Source organism: Labrus bergylta, chromosome 9 (assembly GCF_963930695.1).
Source record: "Labrus bergylta chromosome 9, fLabBer1.1, whole genome shotgun sequence".
In the NCBI taxonomy this organism is placed as follows: Eukaryota; Metazoa; Chordata; class Actinopteri; order Labriformes; family Labridae; genus Labrus; species Labrus bergylta.
Genome location: NC_089203.1, coordinates 10,647,965 through 10,667,362, shown reverse-complemented (window position 1 = coordinate 10,667,362; position 19,398 = coordinate 10,647,965). Strand labels below are relative to the sequence as shown.

The 19,398-nt window shown below is 37.9% G+C and overlaps 2 protein-coding genes across 3 annotated transcripts in view; one reads left to right on the top strand and one right to left on the bottom strand.

The window, feature by feature from the left end:
• The window catches only part of ctnna1 (catenin (cadherin-associated protein), alpha 1), a 77,467-nt gene that overhangs the window by 23,681 nt on the left and 34,388 nt on the right, over window positions 1-19,398 (top strand). For both annotated transcript variants that reach the window (XM_065958598.1, XM_065958597.1), the window contains exons 8-9: window positions 18,929-19,009; window positions 19,218-19,370. In XM_065958598.1, coding sequence (XP_065814670.1) covers window positions 18,929-19,009; window positions 19,218-19,370 — 234 coding nt within the window. The remainder of the gene's footprint in view (window positions 1-18,928; window positions 19,010-19,217; window positions 19,371-19,398) is intronic.
• Window positions 8,643-15,088, bottom strand: lrrtm2 (leucine rich repeat transmembrane neuronal 2). Its single transcript, XM_020639418.3, has 2 exons — window positions 14,391-15,088; window positions 8,643-13,759 (listed from the first exon to the last, which is right to left on the bottom strand). The coding sequence occupies exons 1-2, from the start codon at window positions 14,392-14,394 to the stop codon at window positions 12,117-12,119; spliced, it is 1,647 nt and encodes a 548-aa protein (XP_020495074.1). The 5' UTR covers window positions 14,395-15,088; the 3' UTR covers window positions 8,643-12,116.

The window sequence follows — 19,398 nt, the reverse complement described above, 5'->3', positions numbered from 1 at the left end:
CTGTATGTGGCATATTGTGACTGTAGATGGGCCATTGCAAGTCATTAAACAGTAAGTTGCCATTACAGCATATGGGTTTACACTCTCAGCTGAGGCTGTTGGATGGACTCCTAACTCATTCTCTTTCTTCCTCCCGTCCCTTCTGCTTCTTCATTTCCCCCAGGCTAAAAGATATGTTTACCCCTCTTCTCAGCTGTTCTTCCTCTCCTTCAAACTCGTTGAATCAAATTCTGTCAGGCATCCTAACTTCACCATCTTTTTTATTTAAACCTTCAAAGATGGAAGCTTTAAAGCTCTGTTCATAACCTTCCCGAACTGCTGTGACGTACTGTGAATCTGCAAGGGGAGTTTCCTAACTAATGCAGCTCTCTTAAATAGCATGCAGGATAATGGATTTACTTCACTAATTTGTATGAGGTTTTACTAGGAAATGTCATCTTTTCAAGTTATCAAAGAAAGCAAATATGCCTATTAATATCTTTACAACTGTTCAACATCTTTGTGTTGATTAGTTCAAGAGTGTTATTAGATAAGATTATACGCACACCAGACAACTGCACACTTAAAAGCTCTACATTTTACGAGAAGGCTCGAGGAAAATCAAAGAATAGACAAAAGTGTTGTCATTCAACATCCATTGGCTGAAAGGGAACAATCAGACCCTTCCACAGACATGATTCACATGAAAGGACAAAGTTGCATTTGCCGTGATAACATTATGCTAATCTCATTTAGTGTTTGTTGGTATTGATCATCTAGGGCTGTGTCCGAAATCACTCCCATTTGTATAGTGGACACGCCATTTTGTTGTGCTGTCAGAATTCAGAGTGAGCATGGTCATACCCTATATAGTCCACTCAATGCATCCCACAATGCATTTTAAAAAGTAGTGTATGAGCGATGGTCACTATGTGAGCAATATATACCATCATGCATTGCGGTTCAAAAGATTTTTACGAGCGGAGAGAGGCGTTTGACTCGGCTGCTCTCAGGCGGACGAGAGGAGCAACCAGCATGAACACAGAAACTCAATAAAGTTCATATTTGGAGCGTTTTTACTGAAATCTATGATCGGTTTTAATAAGAGTCTGTGAGCATAAATAATTTAGTTTTGGTCCAAAAATATGTCTCATTATGTAAAATTCAATATTTTATAAGTATTTATTATTGGTAAATGTTTTGTGAAAATACCCTCAGTATAGTATGAGTTATCACGGAAATTCATGCCGTTATTTACTGTTGTTATTGATCCTCAGCCGTTGTTACGCTGCACGTTTCAGTTGCACGACAACAATGACGTCACTGTCAGCGGCCGGTGAGTGAGCGAGTAGTGTCCGAAATGTTTTTTAATTTTGCTGAGTGAGTGCACTATATGGTCCACTGCATTAAACTCACTATATAGTGAATTGGGAGTAGGGAATGAGTGAGTGATTTTGGACACAGCCTAGGACTTTTTGTCAAATGAACAGAGATATTTTCGATCTTGTAATGCAATCATAAAATGTGTTCATCTATTTTCTTCACAATCTTTCTAAAGGTCTGTTTCATTAGGGAACATAACATATATAATAACCCTAATATGTGTGTGAATGATCCTTCCAGAAATGAATGTCATTGATGATTAGAAAACGTACTAATGAATCTGCTGGAAATAAATGTCTCTGTGATTTATATCGCACTTTCTCAAATAATTCAAGCAATTATTACAGAGGCTCAAATATTTTTTTTTATTTCTGTTATGTCTTGTAATGTTTATTAGCTCTTAGTTTGATCTTTTCAAGCTTTTGCTTATGCCACTAATTAACAGCTCAGCCATTTAAAGCAGAAATAGAACGTATTGGTTGATTTTCAAACTATATCAATGCCTTTATACATACTCTTTACAAAACATTTGTCATCGCCTTGCTTTATGCAACTACTTCATTAATTGACATCTATGAAATGTATGCTAAATTTGAGTCATTTTTGTAAGTGTATCCTAGACTTAAAAAACAACTGAAAAACATCGAGTGAAACTGTTTTCAGGGAGAGGAATGCTGACTTGGTGATTTGGAAAGCAGACTTTTAGCTAATTATAAAGAAAATATTTTGTGTTTGAATTACTGGGTTCAGTGAAGTGTTTTTTTCCTTTTATTCCTGCAGTAGAAATGCTGTACTCTTTAATGAAGATCATTTAACAAGACTGTAGCTTGTCTACTCAACCATCGAAGGGTAAAGACGGGTGGGGGAATTGTTGCCCCAGCACTGCCACTTAGTGTGTACCCAATTATTCCACATTGTCATGACAGTCTGGCATGGCACAAGTGGACTGTAACTGGTTCTGCCATTTTTTATTAATAATGCATCTTGAGTTTTCAGTAGCTGTTAAAGGGATACTTCACCCGTTGAAACATGAATCTGTATTGACATCGGGTCATATATGTAGTAGAAATGTGAAATGAATTTTGTTGGTGCCTTCTTGGACGAGAAAAGGCAGAAAGTGTCTTTTTGGCTATGTGGATGAAAGACACCAAATCCCAGAATGCACAGCACGGCAGGCCACTCCCACTAAGGTCCTCGATTTCAGAATACTTTATTAATCCCAGAGGGAAATTCGATCGTTACAGTTTCTCCAAAATATACAGTATAGCAGTAGAAATATAGTAATAAAAAGATTTACAGACATATTTACTTCAACACATACGGCCATTTCCTCAACTGATTCCGAGATTTCTTCCAGAATTAATATTGAAAATTCCTGGCAGAAAACAGACTCTATGTCTGTGTCCATGGGCAAACAGCCGGCCAGCGCTAGCGGCCCCAGCAGCCAGCGGCGGCCAGCAGCCAATACACAAGAAGAAGCTCCTTTTCAGATTTAGAAATACAGAACTTTCCAGTCTCGGGGAAATGAGGGCTGGATGCACGACCATTCAAAAATACTACCAGTTTACTACTGATACAATTCTTAATGCAAATGGGTGAAGTATCCATTTTAAGGTTGTTTTTTTTATTAGAGAGTGATGCTAGGTTGCTTTGACACTTTAAGCTACTGACATTTACATTCCTTCAACCTGACATGATATATTTTCCTTTGAACCTTCCTGAAAAAGGACATTCCCGAACTCTGTAGTGAGACCCCTATCTTTGCGTTGCTCTTAACAGTATTCCCACTCTGTGCTCTTAAGCAGCTCCTTTTTATTTTGCTTTCTGATGAAACCTGTTTTTTAGTTTCCTCTTAAGTACAAAATTATTCTCTCTCGGCTTGTGTCTCTTTCCCTCTCGACAACTCTTCATTTAAAGACTGTCATAGTCTTGTTGCCTTAGGCATCTACAATGAGGGGCAGAATTTTGTAATATTCCTTATCCTCTGTGCATTCACAGCTGCTCCTATTTTAGACACCTTTTATGTTGATTGTATTTTGGAACTACACTAACTTTTTGATCCTGTCATAAGCTATGCAAAGCCAACAGGAACAATTATGTTACAAATCCTCTAAATATTGAGTTACTTTCGGTTAACAGTAATTTTACATTGCCTTTTATTTATGGGGGAAAAGTGGAAAGTTTATGAATTATCAGCCATGGTGTTATGTTCCAGGATTTGTGAAATATGTAGTGGACTCATGCACTGTGCAAAGTATTTTTGAACCCTTTTTTTGTTAAAAGTGGAAAAAAGATTAAAAATGCACAGCCTCTAATGCACGCCCTTTGTGAAAGCAATTCAATGTATCTAGCAGTAATCTCATCTAAATGCGTAATTAAAACAAATTACGCTCCATACAATGTACAGGAAAAAGATTTAGTGTCCCCAAGGCTTTTCGTATATTTACAGCCTCCATAAAACACTTGTCTGTCAGCCCGTCAAGGCAGCGATTCCCAGTCCTGGCCCTTGATCTTTTGCTGCTGGATTCTCTGCTTTTTGATCATGGTCCTGCTGGCATGTAGATGAGATGCAACCTTTTCTGCAACAGTTTAACTGAATATAGAGGGCCACTGCCTCTCAAATGGACATTTTGGGATGCTACTACTGAAGTCTAACTTTATCTCTTCCCATAAATTAATGGCTGAACAAACTCAACCCAAGGGAAACATCCCTGCTGTTTTTGAAAGCTTGTCTGTGGCTTTAGTACTGGATAATTCCATAGGAAAATAGGACAGGCAGTGCCTCTTCAGGTTTATACATATGTATTTCTTCACATTAATATTTAATTATTTGCGTGTCTGATCTTTTCTCCTCTTGTTGTACAATCTCTGAGGCACAATGTGTTGTCACAATGTAAAGCTGCAGTACTGATTTTAGTATGAAAAAATTTATATATAAAAAGTTATCTTTTTTGGCCCTTGGGATAACTTAATGCCTCCAAATTTCCCCTTTGTGCCCATACGGCAGATTTTGTAAAACAGTCTAATTTATTTAACATGATAATATAATAATATTGTCCTGATTTAAGGTGGCGACATGTATTTACCAGGCAAAGGCATTCGGTCAGGCTGTTAAACATGAGATAGGAAAAACAATGTGCTAATGGAGTCAAATAAACACTGTACTCTTTAACCATCCATTACAAAAGGCTTTTTATTCTGAAAACGTGCTAACCTTAACTTAGTGTATTTTCATGAATTAGACTTTCTTAGTTTTTTGAGTCAAGTTATGTGATAAATGACAGTCACCACACAATGTATTATTTAGTTAAGTTTGAAATATTGCGTGTACTTTATTTGTTTGTAGCAGTAAGTACCAGTGCATATTTTTGTATAGTCATGTTAGGTTGGACCTTGTAACATTTCCACTGAGGTCTTATTTAAATACTGCTGCCAAGTGTGATCAGAGTTAAAACTGTAAAAAATGTTTAATGTATTCTGTGGTTTTTAGAAAGTTTTTAGAACATTTCTGAGAATTTTTAGCTTTAACCTGACAATTAGTTTTTTGGGTTTTTTTTTTTTAAGAGTAAATTAAATGCTGATGAAAGTGGTACGGCAAGTGTATTTATGAAGCAACATACAAACGTAAAGCATTCCAAAGAGCTCTATAGTGTTAGTGGTGAGAGTAAACTTCTTTGTAGAGCTGAGTGGAACCACAGTTTAGGTCATATTTTTCTATTGATTGAATTACATACAAGTGGTCATGAATATAAAAATGTTTGAAGCCAATTTTTGACAGAGAGAAGGATATATTAAATGGGCTTTTTTTGGCCCTCTTGCTCATGGCATACCAAATAAAGTCCACACATTCATTTTACTCTGAATCAAGTTACACTTTGTGAATCTGTTTCTTTGTCTGAAAAGTCTGATAAGCAATTGTCTTCTGGCTAGCGGCACAAAGATTGTAAAAAAAAAAAAAAAAAAATCCTGTTTGTGCAGTTGTATTTGGCTATAAAAAAACAAAAACCATTGGCTTGAAGGCAAGGTAGACTGAAGTGAATTGAGCTGTGATAAATGCGTCTCTCAACTGGAGGCAACATGTGCACACACATTGGCACAGATACTAAGTCCCTTTGTTTTCATCAGACATGCTGCTGACCTTGGCAAAAGAAAATTACAGTTCACAACTGTGATATGGAATTACAATTCTGCAGATTTTCCATCCTGCCATTAGCACATACTAAATCATTGTAAAGCTGTTTTTTTAAAATACCATTTGAAAATATCATCCAACCATTATGTACACCTTGTATCCTGTTTGGGGACTAAGAGACTGGTGTCTATGCAAACACACTGTGAGACAAGTAGTGCAAACCAAGGAGAGGTCACCACTCTATTACAAGGCTATCATAAAAACATACACCCAGACAAACACTTTTGCACTCAAGTTCACAATGGGTGTTTGCAGTTCACTTGTCAGGCATGTCTTTTAACTATTGTGGAACCCAAGCACTTTCAGAATCTGCACAAAAAAAGTCCCAGCCTGGCTTACATCAAAAGACCTTCTACATGTCAGGAGCAATGATAACCACTAGTGTTTGTAACCTGGTTGTGTGGGGAAGTATTCAGGAAACTGCTATTTTTTTCTCTCATTCATTTAATATGTAGAGAAAAACAAGGTTTGTCTAGACTTGAGGTGGAGCTGTCAGCACTTTTGTTTAAAGCAATTGCTTTCAGTAACATATCTTATTAAATGATGTATCACAGTTTGAAGCATTTGCTCATAACTCTAAAACACTAATTGTCTCTTGGTTCTTAGGTCTATTAAAACCCACAACACATAAACCTTTAAAACATTGCTCTCTGGTTTGGAACGACTTGCCAGCTTATGAATCAATCTTATTTTCCCTCTTAAGTACTGAGCCAATTCTTTAAAAAGAGAGAAACAAAAACTTAAATAAATCTTGATAACTTGGACAGACAGCTGACTTAAGTGAGAGCAAATGGCTGATGCCATAAGTCATTGAGATCATCAGAATAGATGTAGTCTTTATAGTGAATAGCAGTGCAGTTCTAAATTATGGTTATTAGTTTTGTTCATTCTCAGATGATTATGGTTTTATCTACCCATTTGCATTTCTCAACATTATTCTTGAATGTTTCACAAATATGCTGTTGCCTGAAAGATTTAGCAACCTCACTTTTGTTGGTTGCTGCCCTAAGAAGACTAGAATTAACACTGTTCGCATTGTGTGTTGGGGTAAACCCTCAAATCTTGTTTTTCATTCCTTCAGTTCTATATAATTTTTAATAGTCTGTGTAGTTGTGTTCATGGATTAATTGTATCTATTGCTGAATTCCATTTACTCTTTGATGTGGAGATGGGAATTATTAAGCTCATAATGAAGATGTTGATTACCTAAATCCCCCCTGTTGTGTTTGAAGAAAAGGAGACATTTTCTCAAAAAACATTAAGGAAGATGAGCTTTGACCGTTAACATTAATGAGACTTATAGGTTTGCTCATCCCTCTAGTGTTTGCACATGAATACCCCAAATGATATGTTTCAGTAATGGCTTTAAATGTGTTAATCATCATATATATTTAAGAGGTATTTTCTGATGAGTGTAGATCAAACTGTCCTTCTTAGTAAGCATTTTGTGGATTAATAGGAGGCCTTATTACGAACACTTGCAAGATACAAGGACCGAGTCCTTGAACCCTGCAGACTGTGGAGGCAATGCACTCAGACTCATCACTTTAGTTCTCCCCCACCTGGGTGAGCTCTGCAGGTTAATTACTGAAGCTTGCTTTCTGTAGTACTCATCAAAAGAGCAGGAAGAATTTAAGTGTTTATTGCAGTTGGATACTCCTCACAATGTGTGCATCTTTTAAGTCTACTACTTTGTGAAATACTGAAAGATGTCTTCACATAAAGTACACATCTCTCTAACCTTTTTATTAGATTTGTGTCCCAGTTTATTCTCTTCAAGCTCATAAGGTTTCTTGTGTAGAGTTTCTACAACAAGGAGGAGCCTGGATTAGATTTTCTATTAAGATCCACCATCATCAAGTAGAAATGGGTTCAGTAATACAGCACCCCCCTCATCACCTAAAATCACATTTGTCTCATATTTGTCCTAGATTCTGCATGCTTTTCTTCAAACTGCATGTAGCTTTGTCATGGTGAATAGAGTATGTACGTTTCTGTCTCGTATTTATGACAAAAACAGAAATTGATTTTTTTTCTGATGTTAAGTGACCACAGGTTTTTAACATCTGTTACAAGGTTAGTTCCTCATAAGAGTTAAGATTTTCTAGTGGGCATTATTTGTTGAACCCAAGTAAACATGCTGTTTCCTTTCATTAGATGTACATCTATGAAACATCTCCCTAATTAAATCTAAATATCTATTATGTATTCCCAGAAAACATGTAAATATTGTTTATGTTCTTACAGTTCATCTATAGAAATTTAAAATGTTTTCCAACAAATTGTTGATGCAACTATAACCAAATTTCCTTGAATGATATTTGTACAGATTACTACTAACAGTTCACCTAGCCGTCAAAAAATATATAAAGACTTCAAGTTAACATTTCAATAGTTTGTTCAGCTCACATCAAAATGTCTTGGGACTTGGGATGTACTGCCTTTTATTTTTTTGAACATTTTTGAAAATTAGGCTAAGCACTCTACTGAAGATTGTTATTGGAGAAGCGCTACGTCCCCCACCAACTGGATTCACCTAACATGTTGATAAGACAAAATTCACGCTGTGCCTCATTAGATTGACCCAGGTTCACTTCTGACCCATGACTGGTAACCAATAATATGCCATCTCTCTCTCCTGCAGTTCAAATCAAATAAAGACACCTTCAGTTTGTAAAACTGCTGTGAAATAGTAATGCTACACTTGTCTTTATTAAGTTGCGTACAAACTGCCAAATTGGAAAACCCAAATTCCATGTTTTAGAATTGTCCACTTTGCAAATCACTGGAGTACAGTGTGAGCTTTAAATAAACCCTGTTACTCCTCTTGACAGCCAAACAACCAAAGAACCTATGATCTGTTGCTTGGGGTATATTTTTGGTAGTTCAACTGGATGGCCAATGTTGTTGTTGTTGTGACGATTATAATGGAAAATAACCATTGCCTTAATTCCACAAAAGGTATTCTAATGTTACTTTAAGTGTGCTGATCAAAATGTCTAAATATTAATTTGTCAAATTTCAATCAAGTAGAAAAAATACTTTTGTGGACAATACAATCACAACATTAAGCATGAACCCTAATGACTAATTTCAAAGCATTTATTCCCTTTTTCGTTTATAATGTTACAAATACAATACTTTCCAGAGATGTACTGCTTTTTGAACAAAACTAGTGCTTTGCAAACATCCATTTGTGTTCTTGGACATGAAGATGAAGTTTTTAATTGTTTTCTGACACTTTATAATAAGAATGACTTGCCAATTAATTAAAACACAATTTTACAAAGTAGTTTATAATTGAAAGTAAACAATGATTGCAGCCTTCCTTTAAAACTTTTGAGGCCCCTGTCTGCAAATGCACAACAGCACACAAAACAGTCAATGACCAAGTAAATACCCACATTTAGATCTGTAAAAACACTTATCACCACTCTGTTTTAAAGCAGGGCTTTTTGGGCAGTGTAATGTTAGTGCTTTAAATTTGACTTGCAAAAGACTGTTTGACATCTTAAAAGAGTTGAATTATAACTGACACAAACTATTAGACTTCAAAATAATTGTCACTGATGTGTATCAGCATTATCAAATTTTTGGTTTGTTTTAACCATGATGTAATGAAAGAACAAATCCAGTTGTGAGCATCCATCAGTTAGCAAACACTGTATATTATAACCATTTTATTTAAAAAATATATGTTTTGAGGGGAAAATGTTTTTTTTTTTTCAGTTTGGCACATCTTATCCACTATACAGATATGAAATTGTACATATTACAATACAAAAGGAAAATGGGAAGAGAAAAGCATTCAGTTTGCACAAAGAGGTTGGGTAAGAGACAGGGGAGTGGATCACTTGTTTTTCTTTTTTTATTTCTTTTGTCAAAGTGGGGACCAGGGCTAGAGGATGACAAGAGGAAACAAAAACATTTTACAAAGAGCCAGAGTGCAAAGGGATGCATATTTCTACAAATTTTGTGGATTTTCAGTCACTTAGTACAACCTTTAGTCTCCAACAGTGAAATGTCAAATGATTGACAGAAATTTATAGGAATGCCACATACATCCCCATTTGTGGTATCAAAAATGAGATCCCTCCAAAATGTGTGCTGAATGACATTAAGAAGTATTCAACTCAGTTTTGACTTTTGAACATGCAAGACAGATTAGAAGGGCAATAGTTAAAGCAGTGCGTAGCTGTAAGTACACAAAAATCGGGAACAAAGTAGAGATGCTTGGCTTTCCAAAATCAGTATGATGAGTGTATGTATGTTTTCATCAAATTCAAAAGTGAAGTGTAACAGCTGTTGGTTTACACAAACACTTTCTTAAATGCGTTTGTTGTAGGCATCCTGTGAGCATGTGGCGAGAGACATTGACTCAAGCATTCATGTTGAAAATTGAACACAATTTCTGACGGGTTCAATATAGAGACAGAGTTTAAAATGGTACCTTCCAGCTTCTTCTAGGGGGCACCAGCCAAAGAACCTCATCCTAATTGCTGAAACTTGTTATCTCGCTTTTAGGCGCAATGCTCGCAGATGCATCTTTCCGTCTTAATCGCTGACTTCATTAAACATGGCCAAAAGCTGAACTAGAAAAAAAAAATCCCATTTTCCTGTTCCTTTTGTTAACATTTGAGCAAATCACACTCTTATTCCAATGTCTGAAGTTTAATTTTGTTTCTGCATTGTATAGCTCTTCAGTTTGAGGTGAGATTGTTGCTGCTGTGTGGTCAATGTGCATTTCAGCCCAAGGAGTTGTCAGTATTTATTATTCAGTTCTCTTCTACTTTTTGAAAATAGATTTAGTTTTAATATAGATATTACCCCATAGTTGCCCCTCTCCATCGTTCAATCAATTCCTCTCAATCCCTCTCTTACCCTGCCCCCACCACCAAACTGAACACAAAGAAGTGCGGAGCTGCGGCAGCAGCTTTAGTCTGATGCTAATGCACATCCTCTCCCTGCTGCATACAAATGTGTCCTGACCCAGGCTGGCGGTTTGCTTATCACTGGATCTCCATTTGCTTTTAGGCTATTGACAACAGTTTTAACTTGACACTTGTTGTGACTGCAACCAAGGAACTGTCGCAATATTTTTTTCCCACCGTGCCCCCCAGTTTTAAGACTTTAAATGGCAACTCTGTAACCCTCACAACAGCAGTGACTTAAAATAAAAGGCTCAGTGATGTTTTTTTTTTGTGGTTGGGAGGATGATTCTGCTAGAAACAATTTGAGTGGCTGAACAAGCTAAATGTTGCTGGATCACTGGCATGGGTGACAGAATATTACATTCTTTTTGCCTTGCCTTAATTGGTTCAATCTTGAGCCTGTCAGTCCTGATTAGTGTGTAAGCAGTTAAAAGCCTGGGCTACTGGGGAAAGGTTTTATTTTCAGAATGAAATGTTCTCCTGCCGGGCATTTACGCTATTCATTTCACTTCACTAGGTACCCTCACACCTCACGCTAGGTTTCTGTATATTGATCCTGGTAGACAATATCAAATCAACAAACTGTACTTACTAGGATTAGGTGTTGAAAATGAAATGGTCACAGTGTTTATGGCATTTGGGAGCTAGAAAATCCATGTTTAGGTCATTGTACACTTAAAGGTCCAATAATTTTGTTCTTGATGCCACAAGTGAAGAAGACATCCATGTGTTGGCTAAGCAGTGTAGTATATTAGAGATTAACCACAGATAAAGATTGCTTAGTGTGTCCCTCAGAATTAAATTGTGGCAGATGGCCCTTGTGGGCAGGAAGAAATCCAAATTTCCAAACACAAAAAACGAATCCATTTGCCCATGGTAGGCATTTTTGGGTGTTAGCCACCCATATAGATCCTGTAAACTGTAAACACTCAGAAAACTTTAGGTCTGATGGAATATAATAGACTTACCTAATTTGACTCATATCTGATTTGTAATAAATAATACAATTTCAGGGTTCTTTCAGTATTTATTTTCTCTCATAACAACAGTAATAGTTTTTCAGTTGTAATTCAGAATTAGACTGAGTGGCCTAAAATGTATCTTGGTTCTCCCTGACATGAAACTATTGAACAAAAACATCCTGATAATTGATCAAATTGATTTCCTCTGTGATTTAGTGATTGGCTTACACTGCTTGTGGTGCAGTTTAAAACACATTTTAAGTATTTACTTGTTTAAAGAAATAAGACATAAATCAAATGTCTTTACTCAATGTATTCCGGTAGCAGAGGGCCATTTGGCTAAGTGTTTTGTCTGTGCTGAAGAATATAGAGACAATGTTGAGACAATTCTCACAGTTTACAATTTTTTTTGTTTAAAATGATTGCCCCTGCCTGATATTAACAACTTTGCATTCATAGAAAAATAAATTTGTGACTATCTCTACATCATCCTTTAACTGTCATGTCCAACCTCTGTCATTGTAGCATTCAACATATCTCACATTTTCTCAGATCTCACTTGTAGAAATTATGCTTTATACATAAACTGGAAAAAAATCAAAAAAGCAAACCCTGTATCATCTGAAATGGTCAAACGGCAAACCATATGCTCTAGTAATAAATAAGAGTTCATACTTCACACTCTTTGTAAGGCAGCTGCTGACACTTGCACTGCCCATAGCCATTGATGATCACAAGTGCCCCTTCTTCATGGCTGGGCTCATACTCATTATAGGGTACCTGTGTGGCTAGATCTGCCATAGGCTGCCTCTGCTGGGTCCTCATCTGTCTGCGGTTCTGAATAGCTGAACAGTGACGTATCCGGCGCAGGGTGGGAGGGCAGCACTTCCTTGAGATATACACAACAAAAATGATGAAAAAGAATGAAAAAAGAAGGGCCATAGTTCCAATGATAACCCTATGAGTCATAACAGTGTTGTCCATTGCCGAGAAGTCATCCGTTACAGCTGCCTCTTCCCATGTAGCAGTAGTTGCTTGAGCAGTGCGTGGTGCTTGTGTTGTGGTTGTTGTCGTAGTGACTGTGGTAAAGCTCCCAAAATCCTCTGCATAGTCCTGCGTGGGGGTTGGCTGCATAATTCCAAACAAGGAGCTTGTGATTTCTGCAGCTATAGTAGCGTCTGTGGTTGTACTAATGGTCTGTACAACCGGCGCTGAAAAATTCTGGCAAAGCTGGAATCCATAAACGGCATCAAGTATCTCCTCACCTTGGGCGTATTCAGGACTGTGGCAGAGAATGGAATGTTCCCACCTTCCCTTAAAGGTGCTAAGCCACGTAGCCAGAGAGCAAATCCTTTTGGTACATTCCCATAGGTTGCTAGACAGCCCAATGGTACCTAGAGACTGCCACATATCCATTACTTGGGGATCCAGGCTGCTTAGTTTGTTGTTATCAAGCAGCAAAATCTTTAAATTTGGCAGTGTTTGAAACACATCAGATGTGAGGACACGAATTTCATTTCCTGTGAGGTCCAGCTTTTCTAAAGTGGTCCAGGTCCACTCCATGCCACATGTTAGGTTGCTGATCTTATTCCACTGCAGATATAGAAACTGGAGGGCAACAAGTCGGGGGAAATGGGCCAAGTTTATCTTGGTCAGCTGATTGTGTTCCAAGTGGAGCTCTTTAAGCTTAATGAGCCCAGCAAATCCATTCCGGGCCAGACTCCGTAGACGGTTGCTACTTAGACCAAGATATTCCAGGCTGCGGCAGTCCCAGAATGCGCGAACAGGTGTGGTGCGAAGTAAATTTGAGCGGAGGTGTAGTATCTGAAGCTTTCTCAGTCCGTGGAACAGCTCTGGTTCCAGTGCTGTCATCTGATTGAAGGACAGGTCCAGGATCTGGAGATTGATGAGGTGGATGAAGGTTGTGTTGGGCAACTTGGTGATACGATTGGAGCTTAGATTGAGGTCTTTCAACTTGTAGAGTCCTTGAAAGGCATCCTCTTGTACTGTGGTTATCTGGTTATGGTCTAGATGTAGCCAAGTGAGCTGGCTGAAGCCATAGAATTGATCAGGGCTGAGCTCAGTGATGCTATTGTGGCGTAGTGACAACCCCAGGGCCCCCTTGTCCACACCATCTGGGGGTGCCTGAAGCCCCTGGGTGTCGCAGTAGAACTGCAGATCCTCACAGCGGCATTTTTGAGGGCAGGTTGTGCATGATGCAGGAGGAAGCAGGCACACTAAAAGCATGCTGATCACACACAGACACAGAGCCGCTGGTGCAGGTCCCACCAATGGCCACCTTGAATGGAAACCTGGGTGGGTTCAAAGATAAGAAAATGAACTGTGGGACGGGAGAGCTTATCTCTGCAGAGCACTTATTACAAATTCATAATGACATTTGTGCTTTTTCTGTGTGCTTTTTCCTATACATGCACAGTTATTTTTCCTTGAAAACTTTCAAAATATATGTTAACATGATTTCATCAGCTTAGGTCTAATGTATATTTTCTTTAATTAAGGCATTATGACAATTTTCATGAATTCACTGGACTTTGTATCAACTCTTCAAAATACATGTAGCCCTTTTTACTCTTTTTTTTTGCTCTGTCATTTGGCTTGAATTCAAATCTCTTCAGATAACTGTCATTCATTTAGATTATGGCTTTAGAGTTATTTTTCCATTTTGATCACTTTAGGTAAACTGTTTATATTTTCGAATACTTTAGTTTTTTTTATAACGGATCAATTTTTTGTAAGTATTTACCAGGTCTGCTATGTAAATAATGGTATTTTAAAATGTATACATTTACAACTGTTGTCGTCTAAGAAGGAAAAATGCAGTTAATAGACTGAGCTGAAAAAGCTTTTAGTCCTTAGCTTCCCTTGCTTTTACTAGTATTCCCTATTCATGTCCAGATCTGCTGTATGAAGGGGCTAACTTACCCATTCTTTTGTGCACATCGGAGGCTGCATTCAACTGTCCTTTTCCGCAGACTCTTGGAGCAACCAGATAGAAGAAAAATCCAAAGGGAAAAAACCCTTTTGAGTGAGCACAAAAGGAATCAGCCTCTTTGGAAATAAAGCAATTCTGAGCCCACCCAAATGAAACAAAATATGAAATTCCATGTCCAAAGAAAATGTTTATTCCTGTTGTTCTTCTTACAGTCCCTTAAAATCCAAGCTCAAAGACCAGGTTGAATCTTTTCCTTCATTCCAAAAATCCTTGAAATAAATAGTTCTATATTTTTTAAGTTGATCAGTTGCATCCAGAGCGACTCCGGTGAACAGATCCCCCCTCCTTTCCTTTTTTTCTTTTTTCTTTTTTCACCCTTTTGTTTCCCTTTCACCGCAATGATGTCAGCTCAGACGGTTAATTGAAGATCAAGCGTTCCTCTTTCATAGCTGTTGTCGTCCAAACCTAACTTGTTGATGGCAGCCAGAGATCCTGCTTCCGATGCCGGCTCAACCTCAGCATATCCTCTGCAGAGCTGTGAGCGGAGCCCCTGCTCTGCTAGCTGAGACGCAGGGAGAGAAAAAAAAGCAGAGCAGGCAGTCAGGGATGTTATTCTGTGCTTTTTGTTGCAGCCACTCACTGCTACAGAGTGGTGGCAGCCTGGCGTCGATCATCACTACTGTTTCTCTCTCTCTTTTTCTCTCCCACACACGCAAACACCCTCTCACTCTCTCCCTCAGTCACTTGCTCTCTGCCTCATACACATTGCTTGTGCACCTCAGTCTTCGTCCACCTCCCTCGTGGACCCCCCCTTTTCCCTCCCACTGGCTCGTCACATCAGAATATTGATATCTTGAACGTGTTGCGGCAGCTTGCTGTTGAAATTAACCACAGCTGTAAATCTTAGCCTCGCCTTGCTGCTGTTCTGCATATGCTATGTATGAATGTAAACACAGGCATACAATAATAACAAAACAAAGCTAAAGCTCAAGTGTGTAACATGTGGCAACACAAAGATGAGAAAATGATAGGCAAAGGTATGCTATAAAGCCATATCTTTGTACAGGAGCAAGTATGCTAAAGCAATGCTAACATAGGTCATCTGTCTTATATTCATAATTTATATATCCTGAGTGCAGCGCTTTAATTTTTGAACATTGGCATGTGATGTATGGCCAGCTGCTATGGAGTTGAATTAAGAAGGTTTTTTACATGAAATTGACAAGGAGGAATACTTGCTTCATGATGTAAACACCAAGCTGATATCAAAGTAACTAAAATGTTAGCATGATTAGTTTTTTTGACAGAGAAAATGTGTTTGATATAGGTATTTGTTGAACGGCTTAATTTCAACATCAGTTAGAATACTGAGCAGAACATGATGTCCGTACCGTAGTTCAGTGGATGAAAGTTTGGACTTTACTGGAGTTGGAGTACTTAATTATTAATAGGCAGACATGAATTCATGAAAACCAAATTTCCCCTCGCGGGATTAATAAAGTATAAATTATTATTATTATTATGAATGTAAGGGTAGTTGCACTTAACTAAATTGAATGCAGCCAAATACTAGATAACAGATAAGTATTAAGTACAGATAGTGTTTTATTTAACACCACTCTGTCTTTATTTACTCTCTGGAGTCCAATTTAAACATGACCTCAGATTACCGATGTTCACAAAACCCTTCCCTATTTTTTCCCTTATATACAACTATGGTGTTATTGAATTGGATTATTGGATCCCTTGTTGAACCTTAAACACAGTATTAAAAATTGCTTCAACAGTAGACAATGGGGAAAGAAACCATTTTTTTTATTTCTTTTGTAGTTCAAATTTAAATTGTACGTATGACTTAGAAATTATTACCAAAATTATACTCCATACAAATTTTGTATTAAATGTTTCTTTAAAAGGCCTTAAGACATACATCTGGCTGTAACTTTCCAGGTCACTTGAAAGCATTGTGTCATTCTCCACATTTTTTGTGCTAGACTACATCTCCCACTGGGACTCTTTTGTAGTATGTGAGAGTGAAAAACTGGGGATAAAACCACTAAAATCTCATGGGGAATGATGTGTATAATTGTATCTTAATTCTGCTGAAGAAAAAAATTAACTTAAGTTAAATGTCCAAAGATTGGACTTGTTAAAATATTAAACTTTATCATTGATCTATGGGACTGTTGGACTCGTGGAGCATACTTTACTTTCATTGAATTATTCCATAATCCAGTAGACTAGTAGTTTTGTCGAAACGGGATGTTCCTAAATCTGTCCGAAAGGAGATGGATAGAGACTCACTTGAGTATCATAAAAGATGCCGCAGAGAAACTGCCTCCATAATAAGCACCTGAAGAAGTGCTTTAGAAGCCTCTGGTGTGGAAATGAAATATAGGCTAGGCATGAATGAAATAGGATTGAGAGAGTAGGGGCAGTGCAGACTAAAGCCCTACCACAGCACTGCATCCGGCACAAAATCACAGAGGATTAGTGCCTTTGGAGCTCCCGGGCCCCTAACTATGAACACAACCCCCCATTGGGCAAAGGGCAGGGGGGGATGGGGCAGGTCAATGCCAGCACCAACCATGGTGTTGTGTTGCAGTTGATTTATGCATTATAAGGCGGTTGAACAGCCCAGAGTTAAAATGGTTCTTTGCCTTTTCCCTTTTGCCCCTTTTCTGGTTATTTAGTTTTGCTGGGATTTAGTTTTGCTGGGATTGTATTATTATCCAGTATTATACCCTTCTATCTTGTCGGTCTCCAATTCCTCTTTTTCATCACTCCATCCTTCTTATATTTTTTACAAAAATATTTTGACTTGAGCAGTTTGCTAAAATAACTTTGTTGTCTCCCAAATCTTTGGGATGACTTGTCGTCTGTATTAACCAAAAAATGTCATCATCCTTTTCTGGAACAACAATGATCTGAAGCTAATGCTTTCACACAAGCCAAGGCAATCCTTGCTTTGTAAAGGATAGTTTTTGTATAGCTTCTACCACTGGAAGATATTTTAGATGTTAAACTCAACATTGTTTTTGATACAGATCCATACAAATAGACTACTGTAAAAACTAGGCAAATAAATAAAATAAATAAATAATATTTTTCTCTTATTCTTTTTTAAAGATTTAAAATCTGACAGTACATGTCAGGTTCTTTTATTTTAACAAGTTTGTCAGCTCTTGAACCTGAATCAAGAAACTAAAGCCTGCATCATAGGTTGACTTCATTGGTTAACTTTAATGTATTTTAAAGTGTCCTGAACACAATCCATGGAGAGATGTGCTGGCAGGAAGGCTCAAACAGGATTTGGATTTCTCTTGATCCCTGTATGAATAATATTTCAGATTTCAATCTTTATGCCATTTGCAACAGCAGAACGTAGAGAGTGTGGTGCACAGGAATTGTAGCACTGACATAGATGCAAATCAGCTGTTTTTTTATTTACAAAAAGCAGCTGTTCCTTTTACTGATGCATGCTTTCAGCTTTTGTTTATTATTAATTGAAACTGTTGGCCATCGTTTGTTTGTTTGCTCCATGATTCACCAGTATTCTCAGTATTAAGAGTTAGGAATTAATTCCAGTGTTTTTACACGGGGCAATGGGGCACTTTTGACAGCTGGTCTACCCCGAGCACAATGCCTTACGATAAGTAAAAGGATCAGAGATGGATCAGGGTATTTGCAGAACCCCAGCTGTACTAATTATACTATTACTGTCACTGGTTCTTACATACAAATGGATGGATAAACAATCAGTTGTATTTCATGTCATTTACATGACTCATCCCTCATGGGATTATTCAAAGACATTCATAACAACAAACAGAAGATTCTGATAATCATACCCAACATCATAATATATTGAGTCCATGCAGAGAGATGCTTTTGCACAGGCAAAATCCATGGTTGCAGACATCGTGCTTCGGTCATTTTGTTTGTCCTCTTATTGTTATCACAATATCTCATGGATGGTGGGGCGCTGGTGGCACAGTGGTTAGTGCGCACGCCCCATGTATGGAAGCTGTAGTCTTCCAAGCGGGCTGCCCAGGTTCAAATCCAACCAGGGGGGCATAGCTTCAAATTATTCTTCAGCTTCAGATTTTGACTTTGATGCAGATATGACCTGCTCCGATTTTTGTTGTCAATGGTCACTGTGACCTAAACTGCATCCCATTTCATCAAACCAATATTTACCTTATGTCTGGAGGAACTTTTCATATATCTGATTTATTTTATTTCCAAAACCTCTCTTGTTTAATTATGCCGTTTATTTGCTGGTTGGGTAATGCATTCTTTCAAATGTTTTCAGTGAAAACACATTTCCCCTGTACCCTATCCTGGCCACAGTTAATCTCCTATACTCTCCTACAAACTCCTATTCCTTGTTAGATATATTTAATATAATGTAAAATATTACGAACTGCACATTCTGCCATTTCAGGCTCTGTTGGAAAAGTAGTTGTAATGCTAACATACTTACTGACCATTTCCCCCCCCCCCCTTTTCCATATCCATGTTTCAGGCTGGGAGGAAGGACAGGAGTGATGCTCTGAACACAGCTATCGACAGGATGACAAAGAAGACCAGAGACCTCCGCAGACAGGTTTGTTTTTCTTTCTTTCTATTTTTCTTCCACGTAACTAAAATACAATTTTTTAGAGGTACTTGAGTGAGCTACCCTATGGGAGGCTGGTGTCTGTCTTGAAAGTGGAGAGGTGTACTTTTTAGCCAGATCAACAAGCTGTACAGTGAATATTCAAAGGGCAATTTAACTGTGCCGTTTTCTTTTCTTGAAATATCTTACTTCACAGCTGCGTAAAGCTGTAATGGACCATGTCTCTGACTCTTTCCTGGAGACCAATGTTCCCCTCCTGGTCCTCATTGAGGCTGCTAAGAATGGCAACGAGAAAGAAGTCAAGGAATATGCCCAGGTGTTCCGTGAACACGCCAACAAGCTGATCGAGGTAATGTAGAATTTGAATTCTCACAGTT